Source organism: Rhineura floridana, chromosome 15, assembly GCF_030035675.1.
Source record: "Rhineura floridana isolate rRhiFlo1 chromosome 15, rRhiFlo1.hap2, whole genome shotgun sequence".
Classification (NCBI taxonomy): Eukaryota; Metazoa; Chordata; class Lepidosauria; order Squamata; family Rhineuridae; genus Rhineura; species Rhineura floridana.
In genome coordinates this window covers 36,145,956-36,172,970 of record NC_084494.1, presented here as the reverse complement: position 1 = coordinate 36,172,970, position 27,015 = coordinate 36,145,956, and the positions used below count along the sequence as shown (strand labels likewise).

Genomic DNA, 27,015 nt, shown 5'->3' with positions numbered 1-27,015 from the left:
AATTAATTAATTGTATTTGTTGATTGCATTGTATTTTATCTTGTATTTGTATTGTATTTTATTGCATTTTAATGTGTACGTTGCCTAGAGTGGCTTCGGCCAGATAGGCGACACAAAAATTAAATTTATTATTATTATTATTAATTTAAAATCAACTTCAGTTAATATTCTGAGAGGCATCGCCGAGTGGCCAGAGGACAACAGGAGGAAGCTGTTGAGATAAGACACTAAGTCATTTCCCGAGTAGGGAAAGGGTTAAGCAAAAGCACTGTTATCATGAAGGCAACACAGCTGCGTCAACTTGATGTTATCATGCTATATAAATGAAACAGACAGAGCAATGTGTGTGGGGAGAGGTGTACGTAACGAATGTATTGAATACGTCTGTTTTGTTGGTCTATGTCCTATAAAGTATAGCATTTGGTGAATCGTGCACAATTGTGTGGACTCAGTGTTTTCTTCGGAGCCGCTACCCTGAGCAAAGTACTCCAACAGAAGCACTACCTGAGGGACTCTCCAGAAGAGCCAAAAGAGCCTTGAGTCGGGCTTGGAGAGGTCCACATGGGGAACACGGGAAGCAGGGATGACTTTGAGTGGGTCTACACCGATCAACCACACACAGACAGAAGGAGAGAGATCCTGGGTGAGTTCCTTGAACAACTGGTTGGTTCTGCAAGGGTCTTTTGGTGAGGAGACTGGGTGGGCACGAGAAGGCTGGTGGAGGAAGTGCGTGAATTGGGGCCAGATGGGAAGGGAAGTAGGACTAGATTGAGATGGCTACTAGCCACGACGGCTGTGTTGCATCTCCACTGTCGGAGGTGGTATGTCTCTGAATACCAGTTTCGGTAAATGAGGAGAGCACTGTGGCACTTGGATCCTGCCTGGGAGGCTTCCCGTTGGGGCATCTGGTTGGCCACCAAAAGGACAGGATGGTGGATTATGATGGGCTTTTGGCCTGATCCTCCAGCAGGGCTCTTCTTATGAAGTGGCTCCCAGGCCTGAGGTTCCCCATCCCTGTCTCAAGCAAACCTGAGCAGTACTGATGTGTCGCTCTCAATGTGCTTGGGACTTTACAAAGCGCAAGAGGGTCAGGTCCCTGCCCTGAAAGCCTTGCAGTGTAAAATTTCACACAGGACGGGGTAGCATTCTGGGAACTATAGTTCCCCCTCACAGAGCTACAATTCCTAGCACTCTCTATAGTTTCCAGGATTCTTGGAGGGAAGCCACGTGCACTAAATATGCTTTAAATGTTTGGTGTGGATCAGCCCTAAGTTTCTAGCAATTAGAGCGTCTGAGACATGAGGCAAAATGTACAGGCAACATCCTTCTCTTTTCTTGTGAGAAACTGTGCTGGTTTATGGCCGCCTTGCTGCCCAGCAGTCTCCCTGTCTGAGCTGACAGAGACGGTCTCGGAGGTGGTGCTGAGAATTCCCAGACTCTTGGATCTGGGAGTCTTCCAACAGTCATGCCACTAACTCTGGGGCATCTCAGGACTTCATGGCCGCTGTGACAACCATAAGGCTGTCCCAACTTGTCATCGGCCCAATGCATATCATTACTGGTTTCTGCTAGTAGGATGGTATTGTCTGCACATCTTAAATTATTGATATTTCTCCCTCCAATTTTCACACCTTCATCTTTCTCCAATCCCGCTTTCTGTATGATATATTCTGTGTATAGATTAAATAAATAGGGTGATAAAATACACCCCTGTCTCACACCCTTTCCAATTGGGAACCAGTTGGTTTCTCCATATTTTGTCCTTCCAGTAGCCTCTTGTCCAGAGTATAGGTTGCGCATCAGGACAATCAGATGCTGTGGCACCCCCATTTCTTTTAAAGCATTGCATAGTTTTTCATGATCTACACAATCAAAGGCTTTGCTGTAATGTATAAAGCACAGGGTGATTTTCTCCTGAAATTCCTTGGTCCGTTCCGTTATCCAATGTATGTTTGCAATATGATCTCTTCCCTTTCTAAATCCAGCTTGGACATCTGGCATTTCTTACTCCATATATGGTAAGAGCCTGGATTCAAGATGGCTATTAAATTGGTCCGCCCCCGGAGACTAATGAATCCTGAAGGTTTTCAAAGGGCTCTGGGGGATTTTCCAGCTGATAGGACTGGCGCTCCTGTTGAAGCCCTGGCTAATCTGTGGAATGCAGAGATGACCCGGGCTGTTGACACGATCGCTCCTGCGCACCCTCTCCTTTGTAGAGCTCATACAGCTTCTTGGTATACTCTAGAGCTGAGAGCGATGAAACAAGACAGAAGGCGGCTTGAGCGGAGATGGAAACGAACTCCCGACGAATGCAATTATGCGCTGGTTTGTGCTTCTACCAAGTTGTATGTAGCAGCGGTGAGGGTGGCGAAAAAACAACATTTCGCCGCCACTATTGAGTTATCTCTCTCCCGCCCAGCAGAGCTTTTTAGAGTTCTCCGAGGGCTACTCCATCCAGGCCTACAGGACACGGTAGATACATCGGTGGCCCGCTGTAATGAGTTTGCTGAGCACTTTCAGCATAAGATCTCATGCATCCGTCGGGACTTAGACTCCTATTTTATAGCAGTTGATCCTAGTGAGGTGTCCGGAGCACAGTTTTGTCATGTTTTATTGGATGAGTTTCAGTTGGTTCAGCTCGAGGACGTGGACAAGGTGCTTGGACAGGTATGTGCAACCACCTCGGTACTTGATCCTTGCCCCTCTTGGCTAATAAAAACTAGCAGGGATGGAACAGTTGGCTGGGCCAAGGAAGTGATAAATGCCTCTCTACAAGATGGAGTGGTCCCTGGCTGTCTGAAAGAGGCGGCGGTGAGACCACTCCTGAAAAAACCTTCCTTGGACCCAGAAAATTTCAGCAGCTACAGACCAGTAGCGAATGTTCCATTCCTGGGCAAGATCTTGGAACGAGTGGTTGCCGGCCAGCTCCAGGCGTTATTGGATGAAACCGATTATCTAGATCCATTTCAATCGGGTTTTAGGCCTGGTTTTGGCACTGAGACGGCCTTGGTCACCCTGTTTGATGACCTATGTCGGGAGAGAGACAGAGGGAGTGTAACTCTGTTGATTCTCCTTGATCTCTCAGCGGCTTTTGATACCATCGACCATGGTATCCTTCTGGAGAGGCTTGCGGAGTTGGGAGTTGGCAGGCCGTCTCCAGAAGGTAGTGCTTGGGGAACATTGCTCAACACCGTGGGTTCTGCAATGTGGGGTCCCGCAGGGGTCGGTTTTGTCTCCCATGCTTTTTAACATCTATATGAAGCCGTTGGGTGCAGTCATCAGGAGTTTTGGAGTGCGTTGTCATCAGTATGCTGATGACACGCAGCCCTACTTCTCCTTTTCATCCTCCTCAGGTGAGGCTGTCGATGTGCTGAACCGTTGCCTGGCCGCGACAATGGACTGGATGGATGAGAATTAACAAACTGAGGCTCAATCCTGACAAGACTGAGATGCTGCTGGTGGATGGTTTCTCTGATTGGATGGTGGATACATACCCTGTCCTGGATGGGGTTACACTCCCCCTAAAGGAGCAGGTCCGTAGTTTGGGAGTCCTCTTAGACTCTTCCCTCTCACTTGAGGCTCATGTAGCCTCGGTGGCACGGAACGGAATGCGTTCTACCAACTTCGGTTGGTAGCCCAGCTACGTCCCTATTTGAGTAAGGAGGACCTCACATCAGTTGTACATGCTCTGGTAACCTCGCATTTGGACTACTGCAACGCGCTCTACGTAGGGCTTCCTTTGAAGACAATTCGGAAGCTACAGCTAGTGCAAAATGCGGCGGCCAGATTGCTAACAAGGACCAAGTGGTCCGAGCATATAACACCTGTTCTGGCCTGCCTGCACTGGCTCCCAATATGCTTCCGGGCCAGATTCAAAGTGTTGGTATTGACCTATAAAGCCTTATATGGCGCGGGACCACGATATCTGTCGGAACGCCTCTCCCGATATGAACCGGCCTGTACACTACGGTCTACTACGAAGGCCCTCCTCCGGGTTCCGACTCATAAGGAGGCCCGGAGGGTGGTGACAAGATCCAGGGCCTTCTCAGTGGTGGCCCCCAAATTGTGGAACAGTCTCCCCGAGGAGGTGCGCTTGGCGCCAACACTATTATCCTTTCGGCACCAAGTTAAAACCTTCCTCTTTTCCGAGGCATTTTAATTTAAGTTAACTTAATTTTAAATGTGTTGTAATTGATTTTAGATTATGTTGTTTTTATATGCTCTATTGTATTATATTGTTGTGATTTTATTGTACTCTTGTTGTTCACCGCCCAGAGAGCTATTGCTAGTCGGGCGGTATAAAAGTGTAATAAATAATAATTAATAATAATAATAATAATGCCACCATTGGAATCCTCAGGCTGCTATGAGGAGTTTAAAATCAGCCCGCAACTTATACGGAGAAGACAAAAGAACCCAAATTACTTAACCTACAAGCAACAACAATAAAGGATGGTTGGTGCTGGATGGTGTCTCAATCACCCACACAAATCGCCAAATTTGTGGCTGAAGCAAATTCGCTGCTAACAACGCTAACAGAATTCATTGTAAAAAGGGAGTTATATACTGATTCAGAGACAAAGACTGTAAACACAGACACCCAGACTTCTCAGACAACCCAAAGGATAGACCTCCATCTAGTGGCTAAAAAAGAGAAGAGCTGTAAGCTTCCAACCCAAGCTGTAAAAAAGAGTAAAAATGTCAAATCTACCAGTCAGGAGTCATCGTAGATGTCACATGAAATTTGAAAGATTCTTCAAGCTATTGGAAACAACAAAAGAGCCAACTGAAAAGAAGAGAAAGAGAAAAAGAAAGAGAAAGAAAAAGGAAAAGAATGATAAGATAAAGATTAAAGTGCTTTCTGAAGTGGAAAACTCCCAATCAAGCCCAAAAGAGAATATACAAGGACTATCAATCTTGGAAAATAAGCCAGAAAATCTTAACTTTAACCTGCGAATACAAGATACCTATGAGCAGATAGCAATGGATATGGACAATATTAAACCTTCACACTCAAATCAAAAAGATAGGCTGTGGGAGTTAACCCTAAGTGAAAAAAAGTTGGCAATAATAAATTTTCCAAAGCCAAAAGGATATCTAACGCAAAAAGAAAGAAAGAAACATCTGATAAAAACTGTGAACGAATCATCTCCCGGACTTATACAGATGAAAGACATTATAAACATCAACTACCTTTTTTACAACTATATTAATGCGAGAGCCGTAGTAACATTCTCGTCGAAAGACAAAACAAGTCTATTCTATCGCAAGAGAGAATTGCTGGCAGCACAAAATATACACAGTGTTAGCATTTTTGAAAATTTAGCCCCTCCGCAAAGACTAACGGCATCTTCTTTTAATAATAATAAATCTCCACCTCTATTTAAAGATGAAGTGTGAGAGGTGAATTCGACCATGCCGGTTATAAAAGAGAAGATAAATAAAGAGGCAAACCAATTCTTACCGGAAGAACTAACTCTACTAGATACCTTTGCCACTTTGTCTTTCGAGGCAAAGGCAGAAATTTCGACTAAACTTGAAAAACTAATCACAGCACTAAAGGAAATGGATCGTAACGATGAAAGCCAGAACGTAAATACCTCTACAAACAAGAAAAGCATAAACCAAGAGATACTCGAACCGCCTAGGAATAAGCAGGACAACAAAAGGTAGAAAGATTCCCCTCAAATACCAACAGGGGTTAAGGAATTGGAATTACAATTGACTAAGCCAATTATATCAAGACAGAACAACACTCTGAGACCAAGAGAGAACGTAAGCTTGGAGTCAACTCCCCCCTGTCAAAGTACCAAATGACACAATAGCAATTCAAAATTCTCCACCCTAAAGATCTTATCGTGGAACATTGCCAGGTGGTTTAACAAAGCCACTGACATACCATACATGAAATTCTTGGAGCAATTTGATATATTACTCCTACAGGAAACTTGGACAACGGATGAGATGGGATTTGATGGATACTCGGCATACCAACTAGAAGCCACCCCTAGTTACAGGGGAGGTCGCCCAAAAGGACATTTATTTCAACGGCAATTAATGTTCCCATTATTAGATGTGAACCTCTATCAGGATTGGCTAATGCTGTAATTATAAAACTCCCATGGCACCCCGTGATATTACTTAATGCGTACTTTCCACCAAGCAAAGATAAAAAATCGGGCACTAACAAAATGGTTAAGTTAGAGGGATATATAACTAAGCTAACTCTATGCCATCCAGACGCTTTATTAATAACGGCTGGAGATTTTAATGCCAGAGTGGGCCCATCGGATGAAGCTCTTTTCATTAAATATCAAATGGCAGCCCCCTTCTTGGATGGCCCAACTCTCATGCCTACAAGACAAGCAAAAGACAGAGGCACTAATTATACAGGTCTCTGTCTAATGCAGATGATATTTAAACTAAACCTAATCCTTCTAAATGGACGTACTCTGGGAGATTTAGAAGGAGAGTATACATATCTCTCATCTAGAGGTGCGTCTATAATAGATTTAGGCATTGTCTCCCAAGAACTCTATCATCTAATTGGGAGGTATGCGATCATAGATAGGCCTGAAAGTGACCATTCACCTGTAAATATAGTGCTGAAGTGCAGAGAAGGTCAAATATATACTGACCTGCAAACATTTCCAATTTCCGACTGTGAAATTCGTCCGAGTAGACTTAAATGGATATCTAAATTAGAAAAGGAGGCCACAGATAGATTAAATGCCCCCGATAGTCTGGCCCTAAAGGAACTTATGCTTTCAAATAATCAATCGATTGACCCCTATTATCAATTTCAACAGCTAATAAAGAAGCTTCAGGCGATCTTGATGCCAAGTACAAAAAACAAACCGAAAAATTGGACACAAAATTCCAAATCATGGTTTGACTGTGTGAGAAGTGTATATATTGTGTTGCTTTTTCAGAATATGTTAAGGATAAATAAAATGTGTGATTTTTATTGTTAAGAATAAATGGTTAATAGGTTAATAGACTGTTTGCAGTAGATAATTCTATAGAAGCTGGAGTTAATGTAGATAGAGAAAAGGGGCTTTTTCTTAGAATAGGACATCTGTCTGAAGTTCAAACAAAGCAGCCAGAACAGACAGTTTGTGGTCAAGTTCTACTTTAAAATAGACAGGGGATTTACACTTGACTAATTCAGCTGATGTTTTTAGCCCTTCATTGCTTTATTTGATGTAAAGGGAGTTTTTATGCTTAGTTAATGAGGAGGGGAGGGGAATAAAATGCCATATATGGGAAATAATAAATAAGGGTATAAGGTAGCCTAAAACTGAGGAGTGGGAGATGTAAACAGGGAAGGAGTTTCATGTGACAGGGACAGGCGGATCTGATAGGCTGTGAACCCTGGAAGTACCTGACCAATGGGGAAAACAGGGGAGGGCATGAAGCATCGGGCTAGGGGATAAAAGATTTGTACCAATGTCATTTGGGTGTGTCTGCCTTCTGGTAGGACACCCATCCTTGCAAGTACGAAATAAAAGCTTTTAAAATTGATTCACACTTGTCTCTGTTGTGGGTCTTCCACAGGAGACCATTTTTGGGGTCTCATAGGGAGTTTTTCCCTTAAGGAAAACCACGTTTCTTACAACCGTGATTGTGTAGAGAGAGAAAAAATATCTAATTGCTACTTTTAAAACATATAAGCAAAATAGGTCCCAAGAGTTACTACAGGCATACTGTGAAGCCAGGAGGCAGTACAAACAGTTAGTTATTAGAAAAAAGAAACTAGGGTTGAAAGAAGCATGGCATCGCCTTACTTATGCCTCCAAGTTAAAAAATTCATCTTTACTTTGGAAACTAATAGCGAATAATTGGCCAAAAACTTATACCAACTTGGATTGTTACATTTCTCCACAAGCATGGGAAAATTACTTTGCAAACCTATATACGAACGATCTAGATTGTCATTTTCGATATAATGGAAATATGATGAATTTATTTATTTATTTATTTTAAACATTTATACCCCGCCCTGTTTTCGGAGGAACTCAGGGCGGCTTACAATAAAACAGAAACAGTTAAAAAACATCACTATATTCAATTTAAACAATTTAAATAAATTAAATACAAAGTAAATTAAAAACTAACTACTATAGTTAAAAGCCCGTCTGAATAGAGCAGTCTTCACCTGTGCACGAAAGGCCGATAATGAAGGGGCCAACCGAACCTCGCTAGGAAGAGAGTTCCACAGATTAGGGGCAACGATCGAAAAAGCCCTATTCTGTGTCTCTGTAAGAGAGACTTGCGAAAAAGGAGGAGTGAGAAGAAGGATCTCGCTGGAGGATCTTAGAGTCCGAACTGGTTCATAGAGGGAGAAGCGCTGCGACAGATAGCCTGGACCTAAGCCGTACTATGTACATGAATGTACCTGAATGGGAACCCGTCACCGTAAATGAAATCTTAGAATTGATATCTAAATTGAAATCAAATAAAGCTCCAGGACCAGATAACATCCCTGCAGAAATTTTTAAAACTAATGCGATATGGTGGGCCCCAGTACTTGCGACCCTTTTTTCTCATATTGACCATACTATGCAAATACCTGGGGACTGGGGTATGGCCATAATTGTGCCAATATATAAAAAAGGCTCACTGTTTGATCCAGCCAATTTCATACCAATAAGCCTATTAAATATAATTAGCAAATTATATGCTAACCATCTACATAGCAAATTAATTACATGGACTGAAACCGAACATATTTTGGCACAAGAACAAGCAGGATTTCGGGCGAGCCGTTCAACTATTGACCATGCCCTGGTCCTACAACATCTGGTAGAGAAATATACTGAAAAAACTAGGAGCTCTCTATATACTGCTTTTATAGACTTAAAGACAGCTTTCGACTCAATATCTAGAGCCAAACTATGGGAAAAACTAGGCAATACTAATATTGATACTCGCTTGCTGCTATTAATACGAGGCCTTTATGAGAATACTTATCTCCGGGTCAGATGTAACAACAAAGGTCACCTAACAAACCCCATACCCACATATAAAGGAGTAAAACAAGGCTGTATATTGGCTCCGCTTTTGTTTAACATCTATATAAATGCAGTAGTCAACAGTTTAGCAGCAGTTCCCTTGCATCCCCCAAGGCTAGCGGAAATCCCAAGGCATATATTAGTATATGCAGACGACTTAGTACTAATATCGAGAACCCTCATTGGCTTAAAGCGCTTGCTATCTGCTTTGGCAGTTTTTGCTTAAAGGAGCATCTTATAATAAATCATGACAAAACAAAAGTTATGATTTTTACAAAAAATAAAAGGTCGAATCATCTTTGGCGCTTGAATGGCCATTTAATAGAACAAGTAGTAGCCTTCAAGTACCTGGGGATAACTTTCCAATCATCTAATTCCTGGCAATTACATACGAAAATGGCAATCTTAAATGTGAAAAGAACATCGAAAGCTTTGTTATCCTTCTTTTATAATAAAGGGGGACAGATTATACCTGCAGCTATTAAAGTGTTTGTGGCAAAAGTAATACCACAGTTGATCTATGGTACACAAGCCAATACTTGTTTGAAATCTACATCACTTGAGGCAGTCCAAAACTCTTTTCTTAGGTCTATTTTAGCAGTTTCCCCCGTGTCCCAAATTTCATCCTAAGATTAGAAACAGGATTACCTTCTATAGAATCCCGTATCTGGTGTCACAGAATCACCTTTTGGTTGAAATTAATATTTAACCCGGTGGGATTGGCTCCCCACACTTTAAGTGACAGTTTCCAATCTTCATGGAAAAAGATGGTATCAGATAAAATATTAACCCTAGGCTTCTCTATTTCAATGATTTTAGCTATGGGCTATATAAAGGCCAAGGTAAACATCCTACAGCGGGTCAGAGACATTGACTACCAACAACATCTGATGTTAGTTAGAAAGCATAGATATAATATCAAACCCTTGGCTCCTATGGCATATCTATCTAATCTCACGTTACCTAAATGGCGCAGAGCATTTACATTGGCAAGATTCAACATCTTACCATCGGCGCTGTTAGAGGGCAGATTTTAAAAAGTTCCATATAATGAAAGAAAATGCCCATGTGGTAACGATGAAGTAGAAACAGTCATGCATGTTCTGTTATATTGCCTGTTCTATTGTGTCCTTAGAGACCAGTTAATTACTCCCATTTTAAACTCATTTCCCGGTAAAAGTGATATATGCTATGTGGACCACCTATTGTCTGACCAATCCATCGCAATAACGGAGAAAATTGCCAAATTTTGTGCCGTAGCTATTCAATGTAGGAAAACTCTGGTATTTTGAACGTGACAACAACTTTTTAACTTGATTTGAATTGTTTTTAAATAGCCCATGTTGTGGTAAATATTTGTATGTTGGAATATTTTGATATTTTTGGTCTGTGACCGCAATAAATCTACTTGACGACATGGTAAGAGCCTTTATTGTAGAATCTTGAGCATTACTGTACTTGCATGGGATATTAAGGCAATAGTTCGATAATTATTGCATTCCCTGGGATCCCCTTTCTTTGGAATTGGGATGTATATTGTGTTGGACCTAACGGTAGCATATTGTGTTTTTTCTGTAGAAGATGTGATGAACGGGTTAAACCACAAAGGAGCTAACAGAAAGTAACCACAGCTGTATGTCATTAGCTCAGAGATAAGAAGCTAGCAAGCTATAAAACCTGTTGTAAAAGAATGCGTGAGTGTGGGGGGCGAAGGAAGCTAACATAGGAGATGGGTTGTCTCTATGTCTGTATTGCTTCTGTATAGGGTTAAGCCAGTAAAAGATTAATTGCTTCGAGTGTCTCGTCCTTGGGAGCCTTATGATACGCACTCTCTCATCGCACACACACAGGGCATACGCCTCTAACAAACGCTGCCAACATATTGAACGCTTCCAGTCTGTTGGCCATTGTTTTCTTTTCCATATTTGTTGACAAAATTTTTTTCAGTTTGGACAGATTCAGTCTGAGCAGCTTGTAGCAGCTCTATTGGTATGCCATCTGTTCCTGGTGATTTGTTTCTTTCAAGTATTATAACAGCAGCTTTCACCTCACATTCTAAAATTTATGGTTCTTCATCATACGGTTCCTGTATGAATGAATCTGTCATCCTGGCATCTCTTTTATAGAGTTCTTCACTGTATTGCTTCCATCTTCCTTTTATTTCATCTCGGTCAGTCAGTGTGTTCCCCTGTTGATTATTCAACATCCCTACTCTTGGCTTGAAGTTCTCTTTGATTTCTCTAATCTTTTGGAATAGGGCTCTTGTTCTAACTTTTTTGTTGTCCTCTTCTATTTCTTTACAATAACTACTGTAGTAGTTCTCTGTCCCTACGTACTAGTCACTGTATTGTTGCATGCAGGGTTCTAACCGTGTTTCTATCTCCTTTTGCTTTCCTTCTCTCTTTAACCATTTTAAGAGGTTCTTCAGTCATCCATTGAGGTCTTTCTCTCTTTTTAGCTAGAGGTATTGTCCTTTTGCATTCTTCCCTGATAATAGCTCTGACTTCAGTCCATTGTTCTTCTGGTTCTCTGTCAACTAAGTTTAAAGCCTCAAACCTGTTCCTTATTTGATCTTTATACTCTTCTGGGATATTATTTAAATTGTGTTTTGGCATTATGATTGCTTTGTTCTTCTTTACCTTTACTCTGATTTTCGATATTACCAGTTCTTGATCTGTACCGCAGTCTGCTCCTGGTCTTGTTTTCACAGAAACTATGGAATTTCTCCCATCTTCTGCTTCCAATCATATAATTGATTTGATTGCTAGATTGACCATTTGGTGATGTCCACATGTACAGTTGTCTTTTCAGTTGCTCGAAAAATGGGTTTGCAGGAAACAAATTATTGGCTTCACAGAATTCAATAAGTCTTTCTCCTGCTTAATTTCTATCTCCTATGCCCCATTTCCCTCCAATTCCTAGTTCTTCTCTGTTCCCTGCTTTTGCATTCCAGTCCCCCATGAGTATCAGAACATCTTGTTTTGATGTGTGATCAATTTCTTCCTGTACTTCTGCATAAAATCTCTCTAATTCCTCTTCTTCTGCATAAAATCTCTCTAATTCCTCTTCTTCTGCTGTTGGAGCATAGACTTGGATGGTGGTTATGTTAATAGGCTTCCCGTTAAATCTCATGGACATCATTCGCTCAGACCTTGTGTTATAGCTCCTAATTGCTTTTGATACATCACTTCTCACTATTAAAGCAACCCCGTTTCTTCTTAATTTCTCATTTCCTGCATAAAATATTGTGTAGTTGCCTGATTGAAAGTGTCCCATTCCCGTCCATTTTAATTCACTCACACCAAGTATTGTGATGTTGATGTGTTAGATTTCTTGCTTGACGATTTCTAACTTTCCCTGGTTCATGCATCTCAAATTCCATGTTCCTATTGTGTACGTCATACAACTTCAGACTCCTTTTGCAACTGTGCACATCAGCCTCTGGGCTTCCTTTCGGCTTTGATCCAGCTGCATCATTAGTCACAGCACTACTCGTACTTGTCCTTTGTTCTTCCCCAGTAGCTTGCTGAGTGCTATCTGGCCTGGGGGTTTCATCTTCCCGCACTATCTTGTATTGCATTTTGGATAGTCTGTTCATAAGGTTTTCATGGTAAGAGGTAATCAGAGGTGGTTTACCATTGCCTACCTGAGTTTAGATGCATCTTCGTCTGGTGTCTCAGCTTTGGCCATTCCGCCTTGGGTGCCCCTGCTAAGAGTCTAGTCTCTTGGTCTAGACTCCTGATGGCATTGCTCTCAGCTTCGTTGACACTCTCAAACCCTCTCACCATGTTAAGGTGTGCATCCTAGAGGAGGGCAAATAGGATACCTTCATCATAATCATAAATGCCCTTGTGCAGCCTTAGTGCTTGACAAGTTATGTTCCAAAGTTCCCTCTCTATGAGTTTCTGGTTCCTTCCCCTGACAAGTAATTTTTATCTGTTTTGCTGATCATGGGAGTTGGTTGCTCCCATTTTGATGATAAATTATATTTTCATCTCAGTCTTCCTCCACTGATCTCAAGGCAGTGTGCCTGGTTCCCCACTTTTATCCTCATGACAATCTTGTGAGTTTAGTTAGGTGGGGGGGAGAGGGAGAGAGAGAGTGATGGGCCCACGGTCTCTCACAAAGCTTTGTGGCCGTAGGGATTTGAACTCAGATCTCTCCACTCTCAGGTTAACCACTGCACCAAGAGAACTGACATAGCACAATCCTATTAATGTTTACTCAGAAGTCGCACTCTGTTCAATGGGGCTACTCCTATGTATCAGACTGCAGCCTCTGCCTTTCTTGACAAGCCGACTGGGGCCACCTTCAGTGCCACGCCAACAAATGTGATTTCTTTCTTTCTCTTTCCCTCAAACACAGCCAAATATCCTGAGATAAAGAAGCTGATGGGCCCTGATCCCAACTTGAAGTGGGTGGTGACCCTCATGGTTCTAACTCAGGTGGTGGCCTGCTACCTGGTGAAGGACTTGCCATGGAAGTGGGTCGTCTTCTGGGCCTATGCCTTTGGGGTCTGCATCAACATCTCCATCATGTCGGCCATCCACGACATCTCCCACAATGTGGCCTTTGGCAACAAGAAAACGAAGTGGAATCGCTTCTTTGGCATCTTTGCCAACCTGCCCATTGGTCTCCCTTTGGCCACCTCCTTCAAGAAGTACCATGTTGACCACCACAGCTTCTTGGGGGTGGATGGGCTGGACATTGGCCTCCCCACTGAATTTGAGGGCCGCTTCTTCAACACCACACTGCGGAAGGTCTTCTGGATCCTTCTGCACCCAATCTTGTTCATGTCCCGGCCTTTATACATCAACCCCAAGCCCTTCTCCCAAATGGAACTCGCCAACATTGCCGTTCAGCTGGCCTATGACCTTCTCATCTACCACCTCTGGGGAGCCAAGTCCATTCTCTATATGGTTGCTGGCACTGTCTTGGCCATGTGCCTTCACCCCACCACGGGGCTATTTATTGCCGACCACTACATGTATGCCAAAGGTCACGACACCATCTCCTACTACGGGGCCATGAACTGGATCACCTTCAACGTGGGCTACCACATGGAGCACCACGATTTCCCCAGTATTCCAGGAAGCAAGTTACCTCTGGTAAGTCCCAACAATCTCTTGGTGGTCATGCAAGAATTGCAGACGTTGTGCAGGGGAGGATACTCCATTTGGGCACAGAATTGTAGAATCATAGAGCTGGAAGGGCATCGAGTCCAACCCCCTGCTCAGTGCAGGAATCCAAATCAAAGCATCCCTGACAGGTAGCTGTCCAGCTGCCTCTTGAAGGCCTCCAGTGTTGGAGAGCCCACCACCTCCGTAGGTCATGGGTTCTGTTGTTATACTAACAGTTAAGAAGTTTTTCTTGATGTTCAGTCGAAATCTGGCTCTAAAATCTTACAGTGTGATGGATTTTAATTGCTGCAAGCCACTTTCAGAACTCATCCTGGCAGAAAAACAAGGCAAATATAATCAATAGAGCTCAGTGGTAGAAAATATAAAGTTCTTCATCTATTGGAGCCTTGTCCCCCACATAAATTGAAAGAAAAAGGCATGGATGCACAACCTGTATGTTACTGCTAGGGATAGAAAGACCTGTCAATTTCGGTTCTCTCAGTTTCTCATTTTTCCAATGTTAAATTCAGTTCTCTACATTTCTGTAGTAACCTGCGATTAAAAAAAAATCACCATTTTAGTGCGGATTTCTCCAAATAAACACATTTTTGTAGGCAGTTTTGACAAGGCCCACATTTTTGCAAGCCATTTCTCATCACATCATGCCTTTCTGCCTGTTATTTTCACTCATATATTCATTTTTATGCACACTTTCCTCTAATACATGCATTTTTAGAAATATTGTTGAGTTAGTGAACTGCATCCCAAAATTTGGATAAATGCAAATTTGGAAGGATGGCTGTGTTTCGGTTCTCATATTGTTTCGGAAAGTGTGAATTGATAAGTTCTGCTTGAAATGTGAACTGAATCGAAATTCTCACCCATCCCTAGTTACGGCCCATATTTTTATAGCCCTCTACAAGTGATAAGTTTAGAACTTTAGCAAGAACAATCTGTCCTTCCCCAGCAACTCACTGGGTGGGAAGAAGAGAAGGAAAGAGAAAGGGGGGCAGAAAGAGAGAAAGGGGTGGCCTTGCCCTCTTCCTGATCTGGCCCCTTACACTCATAGAATCACTGAACAGTAGAATTGGAAGGGGTCTATAAGGCTATCTAGTCTAACCCCTGCTTAATGCAGAAATCCAACTTAAAGCATACCCAACAGGTGGCTGTCCAGCTACTTCTTGAATGTCTCCAGTGTTGGAGAGCCCAGCACCTCCCTCAGTCATTGGTTCCGTTGTCATACCACTTAACAGTTAGGAAGTTTTTCCTGATGTCCAGTCGAAATCTGGCTTCCTCTAACTTGAGCTCATTATTCCCTGTCCTGTACTCTGGGATGATCGGGAAGAGATCCTGGCCCTCCTGTGTGCGACAACCTTTTAAGTACTTGAACAGTACTATCCTATCTCCCCTCAGTCTTCTCTCCTCCAGGCTAAACATGCCCATTTCTTTCAGTCTCTCCTCATCGGGCTTTCCCCTGATCATCCTTGTTGCCCCATCACCACTGGGATGATTTACGTTATTCTGCTGCTCTGCATTTCAATCTGTGCTTCTATTCCTGTTTTTTAATGAGCTGCCATTTTTATCTAATTCTATTGTCAAATAGCTTGCCTGTTTGTAAATTAGTTTTTTTTAAAAGTGCATTTCATTGTTGTTAGGCACTGTGGCTGTTTGCCCCCTAGAAAGGCAGAGTATAAGCATCACAGATGCAGGTTCAGCCTGTTTGAGCCCATTTCCTGTTGATCACTACCGAGGAATTAGTGATGAATAGCTGGTTGTTGTTTTTCAGTCACGATAACTGAATTAATTGCATTATTGCAGCACCCATTTTCTAGGTGCTGTAGAAAACAATATAATCCCTGCCCACAGTTCTACAGTCTAAAAGAGATGATACAAAGTGGGCACAAAAGAGCCTTGAATTATTATTCCTTTTATAATAATTTTTTGCTGGACACTAAATAATGGTCACAGCAGGAGCTATTTCAGAGTAGCTCAGTTCCAGCATGGCACATTTTGGTAGGATAATCCCATCTCGCCTGCTAGAGTAGGGTTGCCAGGTCGGAGCCATCCAAAAACCTGAGAAAATGGGGGCGGGCCCTAGTGACATCATGGGGCGGGCCCTGGTGATATCATGGGGCAGGCCCTAGTGATGTCGTGGGGCGGGCCCTAGTGATGTCATGGGGCGGGCCCTGGTGACGTCATGGGGTGGGCCCTGGTGACATCACGGGGCAGGCCCTGGTGACATCATTAAACATGATACATTGTATCAACCGCAGTTGCTTGGAGCATACCATTCAAAAAAAAATTATCTGATCGGAGATTAAAATAGAAATCTTACCTAAAATAGGGTGTTCCTAGGTCCATCTGAAGTGACAAGGTCATTCTTTCTCACAAGCTTAGGGTGATGCAAAATCGAAATGGACTGCCTTCAAGTTGATCCCAGATAGGGTCTTCATGGTAAGCAGTATTCAGACAGAGGTGGTTTACTATTGCCTTCCTCTGAGTCTGAGAGGCAGTGACTGGCCCAAGGTCACCCAGTGAGCTTCATGGCTGTGTGGGGATTCAAACCCTGGTCTCCCAGGTCACAGTTCAACACCTTTAGGGAACATTTAATCTAGCTTACTTGCTTCTGGCAAGAAGGGTTTACGTGCCCTCAGGCCAGGCCATTATTGGAAGAAAGGAGCTTAGTGTTGCAGAGATGTTAGATGGGAGCACAGATGGATGCCCCTGAAGGCAGCAACTGTAAACATGCTTATTAAGGAACTAAGCCCCATAGAACTCAATAGGACTTACTTCTGAGTAGATATGGTTGCAGCCATGTTAAACAAATTAAACCAGAACTATCACTAGAAGCTAAAATGATGAAACTGAGGTTATCATACTTTGGGCACATAATGAGAAGACGTGATTCACTAGAAAAGACAACAATGCTGGGAAAAACAGAAGGGAGTAGAAAAAGAGGAAGACCAAACAAGAGACGGATTGATTCCGTAAAGGAAGCCACAGACCTGAACTTACAAGATCTGAACAGGGTGGTTCATGACAGATGCTCTTGGAGGTTGCTGATTCATAGGGTCGCCAAAAGTCGTAATCGACTTGAAGGCACATAACAACGCCTTCTTGCCTGCACTATCTAAAAGTAACATTTGTAGGGATGAGAGAGCTGTTTTATGGCACCAACTATCCCAAATAAAAGGCACATTCAAACCATGTCTGCTGCTACATACATGCTTTAATCTGCTAGCCCATAAGAGACTCCCATGAAAGCACTATAGTCCAGGAGGCCTCCACCTTAGAAAGTGCCCCCACTACATTCCAGATCAGTTCCAGCCTTGGGAGGGGACAACTATATTAATAGGTTGCTCATTGCTATTGTTGAGTGGCAGATGCCTACAGAAAAGGCATCAATGTGCCAGTTTTACAGTAGCATTAAGTTACTACAAACAAATAATGCAGCAGAGTTACAACACCAGGACTGCACACTGCTGCACCCATGTTACTGCTCCCCATATTGGTGTCTCCAATAATCCCTTTAGCTGTTTAGCAGGCAGGTGGGTGTTCTCACTTGTAATCTGCATTTCAGAAGATCATTAGATCCAGAAGTGTAAACTCCGAATCTTGCATTAAGATCCACAGACTACAAAAAAAATTCATTCATTCTATACCACGATTCAATCCACAGCCTAATCAATTTGGACAGATACTGAGATGGAAAGGGTATTTAAAAGCCTAAGTCTGTGGGAAAATTCTGCTAACGTCTGTATGCTGTAGTCCTTTAATCCAAACACTCTCTTAGTGTCATGGATATTATCTGAACTTGCTAAGCAAGTTACAGCATGAAGTCTTTTCCCCTGCAAGAATGAGATTTTGTAGGAGGGGAGAAAAAATGACAGGAATTAAGAGATTTCGAGGGGCATGAAAAAAACTGTCATCTCCTACTGTGGCCAGGCTTATCTGTGCACTGATGAACACTCTTCTAGTTGACAGGGCCTTAAATGTAAAAGCTTCTCAAAGCAGCTGTGGCCTAATGAGCAGTTTTAGCAAACAGCAAGGAACCTGCTGGTTAAAATATTACGAAGAATTTTAATATGGGAAAGGCTTACAGGGAGCCATTATCTAATATCTACATTTCTTAAATTTGGTTAAGCTACTTGACTCTACCTTTCCATTTTGATTTTTGCTTTGTGAAACCCAGCGAGGTTTAAAAGCTTGCTGTTACCAAATGGAATTTCTGCCTGCCAAGGTTGAACAAATTTTAAGAATGGAGATGAGTGCATTACAAAAACAAAGTAAAGTACAAGAACCAGTCATCATCATATTAAAAAAATACAACATTATACATTAAAAGGCCTGGGAAAATAAGAAAATGTAATATTGGCTACCAAGCAAACTTATCTGGAGAGGAAGATCTATAAAGAGGTTGTCACAACTAAGAAGGCACCCTCTCTGGTCACCACTTGCTTCACCTTGTCATTTCGTAGTAATATCGTGAATTTACAGTGTAGCTTTTTAAAACTTAGAATTCTGAACCCAGGAATAGATGTTGCAGTAGGTCAGTTTGAACAGTAATTTGAGACTTCATAAACCCATGTTTTATGAACCTGGGAATGAGCATCCATTTTTTAAAAAATGTTAATCTTTATTAAGTTAAAATCAGTACAATGTCCAATTCGTTTTTACCTTCATTTATCACAGCAGGGGGACTGGCTCTGAGGCTGCCATGCCGCATGGGCGCCCTCTCGGCAGCGGTTGCTAGTCTCAGCCGGTTCCCCTGCTCCGGAAAGGAGCAGCGTGGCGCCGATGGGCGGGAGCGGCCGCGATGGGGCTGAGGAGTCTGTGCGTGCGGTCGTTCTGAATCCGGTTGCGGGAAGAAGGCCGCTGGTGGAAGGAGCCGGTTTGAGGCCGGGTCGTTTGTAGGCCGTCGCGCAGAGGGAGAGAGGGGGGGGGAGAGAGATTTGTCTTGAGTCTGCTATACTTAGTGAAGCTTGAGTCTGCTGTATTTAGTGAGCGGCCTGCCAGCCTCAGCCAGTTCCCCTGCTCCGGAAAGGAGCAGCGTGGCACCGATGGGCGGGAGCGGCCGCGATGGGGTTGAGGAGTCTGTGTGTGCGGTCGTTCCGAATCCGGTTGCGGGAAGAAGGCCGCTGGTGGAAGGAGCCGGTGGTTTGAGGCCGGGTTGTTTGTAGGCTGTCGCGCAGAGGGAGAGAGAGAGAGAGAGGGAGAGAGAGATTTGTCTTGAGTCTGCTATATTTAGTGAAGCTTGAGTCTGTTGTATTTAGTGAGCGGCCTGCCAGCCTCAGCCAGTTCCCCTGCTCCGGAAAGGACGGCCGGCCGCTTCACTAAATACAGCAGACTCAAGCTTCACTAAATACAGCAGACTCAAGACAAATCTCTCTCTCTCTCCCCCCCTCTCTCCCTCTGCGTGACGGCCTACAAACGACCCGGCCTCAAACCGTCTCCTTCCACCAGCGCCGCGGCCTTCTTCCCCCAACCAGATTCGGAACGACCGCATGCACAGACTCCTCAGCCCCATCGCAGCCGCTCCCGCCCATCGGCGCCACGCTGCTCCTTTCCGGAGTAGGGGAACCGGCTGAGGCTGGCAGGCCGCTCACTAAATACAGCAGACTCAAGCTTCACTAAATATAGCAGACTCAAGACAAATCTCTCTCCCCCCCCTCTCTCTCCCTCTGCGCGACGGCCTACAAACGACCCGGCCTCAAACCGGCTCCTTCCACCAGCGGCCTTCTTCCCCCAACCGGATTCGGAACGACCGCACGCACAGACTCCTCAGCCCCATCGCGGCTGCTCCCACCCATCGGCGCCACGCGGCTACGGCCTCCGCTCACCACCCTCACTTCTGTGGCCGGCGGGAGCGTCCAGGCTCTGCTGCACAGGGGGGGCCGCAGCGGTAACTCAACTCCTCCTCCTCTCTGCAGTCCCTCCCTCAATTACAAAGGGCGGGGCGGGAAGGCGGCCAGCCACAGCCTTCACGCATGCGTGTGTCAATCACGCATGCGTGGCTGAGCGGCACGCTCAAAAGCCGGAGATTAGCCTTTTTAAAGGAACTATGGCCGGAGGCCGGAGACGGCCCCCTTTTGCTGGAGACTCTGGCAGAAAACCGGAGACCTGGCAACCCTATGCTAGAGGGCTGACTTGATTTGAGACCCATACAATCAAGACCTTTTCTTTCTCTTGTTGCTGTTTCTGTCTGATTTTCAGTGATGTTTCTGTCCTTCTGCAGGTGAAGAAAATTGCCCCCGAGTATTACGACAACCTTCCCTACCACAGTTCCTGGGCCCTTGTGCTTTGGGACTTTGTTTTCAAAGAGACGCTGGGACCCTTCGCCCACGTGAAGAGAACCTATAAGGGGGGCAGCACCTTATAAAGCAGGGAGGCACTGCTGGTGCCCCTCCCTCCCTCTCCCACCTGCAAAGCCTCCAGTTCTTCTCCTACCCCAAAGAAGGGGGAATTAATAAGGAAAGGACAACCAAAAAGAAACATGATAAAAGATAAGAACAAGAAACCTGAGAACTAAAACTGATTACACATGAACTCAACAAAGAAAATTTTAACAGAGCTATTAACTAAGTAAGATAAACCATAACAAGGTATTTCAAGTTATTCATTCTAATCCCTTTTTTCCATTTGTTTTGTTATGGTTTATCTTACTTAAGATTGCCCTTGACAAAGGGCAGTGACGTCACTAGGGTTGGTGTCACCCGGTGCAGCCCGCAGCACCGTCTCTCTGACTCTGAGTGATCGCGTGCATGGCGGAGCGCACGGCAGAGCATGTGCGTGTGGCCGAACGACAGGGCCCAGGAGTGCGCCGCCGTCTCATTGTCTGCCGCTGCTTCCACCTCCTAACAGCCGGCACACCACGCGAAGGGCTCTCATTGGTGCCTAGGTGGAGCCAGGGGCGGCGGCTCTGGGTGTCACCCCCGTCTGGTGGTGTCACCCCTGTCTGGTGGTGTCACCCGGTGCGGCCCGCACCTGCCGCACCCCTCTAGTGACGCCCCTGACAAAGGGTTGTGCCAACACCCCAAACACGTTGGGCTGCAATAAAAATTTCTCATATTCTCCGCTCTCTGCTGTTTGCTGATTTTAGGTTTCATAGCACTCATTACCCCTCAGCTCTGCTAGAGTGTGGGGGGGGGATCGAAAAGAGCATGAGAACCATCCATTAATTCCATCCATAAAATCTGATGTGTTCCTTTGTACTTTGGCTCTGCGATATGACTTAGAGTAACTCAGTCCTTCAACTATTGTAACTTGTTTTAATTAAGATGTGCCTTCAGAGTTTTTCACTTTGATGTTAAATGGATATCCAGCAATTTATTTTATGCTGATATATATATTTCTGTTTTTCTGTTTCTGCAATGATGGCTAAGGCCTCCTAGAATGCATTGTATTGGTTGTAGTGTGCAAGATATGAATAAATAGCATACACTGTAAAGACTGTTCTGCTGCCTCAAGTCTGACTCCCAAATAGAAGCCTGAGGGAAAATAAAAATCTATTGGACTGCTGATGCTTTGAACCCCTCCATCTTAAGCTGAGCTTGGAATGTGTGTAAATAAACAAACCATATTTCATAAAGACACCACAGAATCCACTGGCCTTCTTTCCAAGGAAACCAAACCCTGGGTAAGTGCCAGAGGGCTGACTTGATTTCAGACCCATACAATCAAGACCCTTTTCTTTCTCTTGTTGCTGTTTCTGTCCTTCTGCAGGTGAAGAAAATTGCCCCCGAGTATCACGACAACCTTCCCTACCACAGTTCCTGGGCCCTTGTGCTTTGGGACTTTGTTTTCAAAGAGACGCTGGGACCCTTCGCCCACGTGAAGAGAACCTATAAGGGGGGCAGCACCTTATGAAGCAGGGAGGCACTGCTGGTGCCCCTCCCTCCCTCTCCCACCAGCCAAGCCTCCAGTTCTTCTCCTACTCCAATGAAGGGGGAATGGGTGTAGTGAAATTAGGCACAGCTTGGGAATTATAGTACATGCAGTGTTAATTTGATACAGTATAGAATGGGTTAACCTGATCTAACATAGAACTAGAAAAACAAAATTCTTCAAGGTGCCTGTGAAGGCCAGATGTTCTGCTAGCTTGTTCATCCCATGTAACAAGTTACTATTCAAGTAGATAGTGCCTGGAATGTATCGTGTCAAGAGGAGGAGGTAGGAACAGCACGGATGAGCGCTCAAGGCCAGGACGCTGGCTCAATGCAAGACAAAGAAGCCTGGGAAAAGTTACAGACAAGATGGGAGGGGCTGTGTTAGGAGGGCTTGAGAGCATATATCACTTGAGACCTTTGTAATCATGCTTTAGACGGGTTTTTCAGGCACGAGCTGGATAACCTGCTCTCCTTTTGCAAAAGTTATTAGTAATCAATAAAAGTGTTGACTTATTTGGTCTCCCATCTGGTGTGTTATTGGAGCTTCCTCCAGATGTAAAGAACCATTTTTTTTGGTGTAACATGGGTAGAGAGAAAAGAGTTACTGACGCTGCTCTCGAAACCAAATCCAAATTGCGTTTTTGCAAAGGGTTGGTAGTAAAGTCAGAGCATGTCTTGCAGAACTGTGGCTCTTATTGCTCCACCTCTTCCTCCAGTGACCACCCGGAAAGAGAATTATTATGTTTGATCTCAAGGTACTCAAACTGTGTGCGTGTGGATGTGCAAACCTTTGAGAGGTTATGTCTCCAAATGCTGGCTCGCCAGACAAGCAGGAAGGGCAGACCTTCGCTTGGCATCGGTGCCAGCCAGAATCAGCCTCATTCTGTCACCTCTTCCAAGCTGGGGTGGGTGGCAGGAGAATGTGGGTGAGGATGGGTGACAAAGAGAAGGGGAAGGCTCTCCACCCCCCGCCCCCTATGTGTGGGATAGGGAAGTCAGCACTTCCAAAGGGGAGGGGCCCAGGGATCCCCCGTCTCCTCGAGCCCGGCGAAGGCAAAGAAGGGATGAGCAGAAAAGGGGGGAAGGAGGGGGATCTCTCAGAAGAAGCGCGAGGTTACGCGCCCACCTCCCTCCTTCATAAGTGTCGTAGAGGCAGGAAAACTTTGCTCTGTCAACTTTCTTTCAACGCTGCAGGATCAGGTAGTTAGGGATGGTAGTGATTTAGAATAGAGGTTTGCATGAAGCGCAGTAAATATAACGTGGACATCTCCTTAATAAAGAAAGAATTTCTTACATCATCGAGTCTGGTTATTGAGTCCCAGTCTGGGCGCGACACAGGGCTGTTTTCAGCACTAGGAGCTGAAAATTCCCAGTCATTCTCTGAACTGGAAGCTGAGGAAGACCAATGAGAAATTTCTGGAGACGACTGCCCTCCCGGTTCTTCGAAGTCACGGGCTCTCTGGACCACAGCTACTTTAGTTCCCTTGTTGGTTCCAGAACTCGGCTTTTTAATTAATTGGGGACACTGATCCTTTTTGTGACCCGGCTGCTTGCACAAAAAACATGAATTCTCCAAAACTGCTTTACTCGGTTGGTAAGCTGCTGGACGCGCTGTTGAAACAATGGCGGTGGCAGAAGCGGAGCTCTCTCCTCCGACTTGACTACAGGCGGCCATTCATTTCCATTCATTTCCTCCTCCTGCCTGCTGGCTAACTTTGAAGTTTCCCGGCTTTTTAACATAAGCCTTAGGCGATCCATCTTTATCCTGAAAGGAGTCAAGTTCGTCAGCATGATGTCATGCTTCCTAGATGCTCTTTGTTTTTTTTCCTCTCACAGCAGCCGCAAGCTCTTTTGGCAGCATCTTGTAAAATTTCTCAAGAGTGTACACTGTCCTTAACTGCTCAAAGTATTAGCTTTTGCAGCTGCAATCCACAAATCCATTGCTTGAGCAGTACGGGTGCTTAATGCTGAGAACGTTTCTTTTGGCTTTTTCTGCAAAGTCTCAAACTTTTGGTAACACGCTCTAGTAGATAGAGCGAATTAAGCGGCTGCCAACTTTACAAAGTTCTCGTAATCATTGGCTAACTCTCAAGGGAGTTTGCACATTAAACTTCTTAATTCTCCCTTTCCTTGAGTGCGTAGGATTTTCATCCAGTATTTTTTATCTAATGACTGGTCCAAACACGCTTGCTCAAAGATTAAAAAGAATTCTGAAATATCGTCTCCCACTTGGTAAAACGGAAAGTCTGCTGGATCAGCTCCACCCAAGCACACTCTTCCAGATCTCAGTTCTTGGCTCGGTGGGGCGTACGCCTGCTGTTGTTGCACAAGAGTAGTCATAAGCGCCATTTGTTTCGAGAAGAAGTTATGCATTTCAGCCCACATATCCATGGGTGGCACACCCCTGCTCTGGCTGGCTTGACTCTCCATACTTCATCGACTCCGTACGGGTGACGATGCCAGTTCTCCCTCCGGAGTAACTGTTTGTAACGGCGGCACCTCAGCGCTGCCTCCTGCTGCTTCGAAATTGCCTTGAGGTAAGAAACTTGTTTGTTCCTCATCGCTACTTTCAGCAGCAATCTGATCCAATGCCTTCTTTTGCTTAGATCTCGTAGACATCCTGACTTTACAAAAATAATAAACCTTTGTGCCAGAAACCTTTAACTAAACAATTTCCAATTTTTCCAAAATGTACCTTTTTAAGCATATGTTTACCAAGAGATAGGTTCAGTCCTTTTCGGTCCCAAACGCTGCCAACATGTAGCGAAAGCGGGGAGCTCTTCCCCATCTACTCTCACTGTCCTAGGAGTCAATCCCCGGCCTTGGGCAATTGATCCCAGCAAATCCTGGTTTGCCAAGGTTGTGCATGTCAACACCAACCCTGCAAAGTAGTACTGCCACCACCCTTCAACTGGTTAGCTACTCTGGGGCAAAGGGAACCCCAGAGCCCACTTAAACAACACCTGAGCCTCTCAGGACCAGAGTCTAGATACACTCCTGGCCCCTTCTGAAGTCTTAGGTAAAAACGTTTTTCTGTTACACGGTAGTTGTGGTCAAATGGCAAGGACTGAATTTAGGAACTGACCCCGCTCTCTGGAATAAACACACGTTGGTTTAAAGCAATTAAAGTTTATTAAAAAGAAAATAAGCAAAGCATAAAAAGGTTACAAAAAGCAAAAAGGTACACACAAATAATTTGTAGCAGCAAACTGAATCCTAAAACCATACACCCAAACGGGTAAGGTACTTAGTAAAAAAGGTAAAGGAAAGTTTCTTGGCACCAATCAAAATAACAAAGCTATCTGCCTTAGCTATACTTACAAGAGCATAGGATCTTTCAATGGATAGCCTTCTTCCCCTCAGGGAGTTGCAAGTCAAGATGTAAATGGAGCCACAACAGAACATCACCATAGGCAAGGTGGTGCTCCGAAGTGGGACACAAACCCAGAGTTCTGAGCCTCCTCTTATGGAGGAAAATTCCCTCCCAGCCAGAGACAATTAACCAATTAACATTTTCATCACAGGGATGAAAAAACGATGTTCCCACAGCACCTGGCACTTCCTCTTGGTTTCCCATAACAAAGCAAGGAGTTTTACGGCCTTGACGGAACCAGGCCCCTTCCACTGATAAGAAGGTGCCAAATTACTGTAAGCTGGTACAGCTGTGTAATATTTATTTATTTATTTATTTATTAGATTTATATATCGCCCCATAGCCGAAGCTCTCTGGGTGGTTCACAACATAAACATCCAATATACAATTAAAATATACATTAAACAACTTAAAATAAAGTAATTATACCAGAAACCTAAACATAATTAAACACATAAGCAGCTACAGAGCTCAACACTAAAATATTAAATATTTAAAAAGTATTAAATTGGTTAAATATTAAGATGTTAAGATCTTAAATATTAAAATATTAAATATTAAAATATTAACATATTTAAAATGCCTGGGAGAAGAGGAAGGTTTTTACCTGGCGCCGAAAAGATAACAATGTTGGTGCCAGGCGTACCTCATCAGGGAGAGAATTCCATAATTCGGGAGCCACCACTGAGAAAGCCCGTTTTCTCGTTGTCACCTTCCGGGCTTCTCTCTGAGTAGGCCCCTGAAGGAGGGCCTTTGATGTTGAACGCAGCGTACGGGTAGGTTCATATCGGGAGAGGCGTTCCATCAGGTATTGTGGTCCCAAGCCATGTAAGGCTTTATAAGTTAAAACCAGCACCTTGAATCGAGCCCGGAAGCATATAGGCAGCCAGTGCAAGCGGGCCAGAATCGGTGTTATATGTTCGGACCTCCGAGTCCCTGTTAACAGTCTGGCCGCTGCATTTTGCACGAGCTGTAGCTTCCGAACCGTCTTCAAAGGCAGCCCCACGTAGAGTGCATTGCAGTAGTCCAATTTAGAGGTTACCAGTGCATGGACAACTGAAGCAAGGTTTTCCCTGTCCAGATATGGGCGTAGTTGGGCCACCAAACAAAGTTGATAGAAAGTACTCCTTGCCACCGAGGCTACCTGTGCCTCTAGTGACAGGGATGGTTCTAAAAGAACTCCCAAACTACGGACCTGCTCCTTCAGGGGGAGTGCAACCCCATCCATGACAGGTTGAACGTCCACCATCTGGTCAGGGGAACCACCTACTAACAGCATCTCAGTCTTGTCTGGATTGAGCCTCAATTTATTCGCTCTCATCCAGTCCATTACCGCAGCCAGGCATCGGTTCAGCACCTTGACAGCCTCACCTGAAAAAGATGAACAGGAGAAGTAGAGCTGCGTGTCATCAGCATACTGGTGGCAACGCACTCCAAAACTCCTGATGACGGCAGCCAGCGGCTTCATGTAGATGTTAAAAAGCATGGGGGATAGTACTGACCCCTGTGGAACTCTGTATTGGAGGGCCCAGGGTGCCGAGCAAAACTCCCCTAGCACTACCTTCTGGAGGTGACCCGCCAAGTAGGAGTAGAACCACTGCCACGCAGTACCTCCAACTCCC

General features: G+C 44.4%; 1 protein-coding gene across 2 annotated transcripts; it reads left to right on the top strand.

Moving 5' to 3' along the window:
• Positions 1 to 340: 340 nt before the first annotated feature.
• Positions 341 to 22,504, top strand: LOC133370628 (sphingolipid delta(4)-desaturase/C4-monooxygenase DES2-like). 2 transcript variants are annotated; one of them, XM_061597212.1, is made up of 4 exons: positions 341 to 643; positions 1,986 to 2,018; positions 13,380 to 14,122; positions 20,370 to 22,504. In XM_061597212.1, the coding sequence occupies exons 1-4, from the start codon at positions 562 to 564 to the stop codon at positions 20,511 to 20,513; spliced, it is 1,002 nt and encodes a 333-aa protein (XP_061453196.1). In that variant the 5' UTR covers positions 341 to 561; the 3' UTR covers positions 20,514 to 22,504. The 2 variants fall into 2 exon arrangements, with proteins under 2 accessions (XP_061453196.1, XP_061453197.1); XM_061597213.1 differs by lacking the exon at positions 1,986 to 2,018 and having other exon boundaries at positions 343 to 643; positions 20,370 to 22,502.
• The last annotated feature ends 4,511 nt before the right edge of the window (positions 22,505 to 27,015 follow it).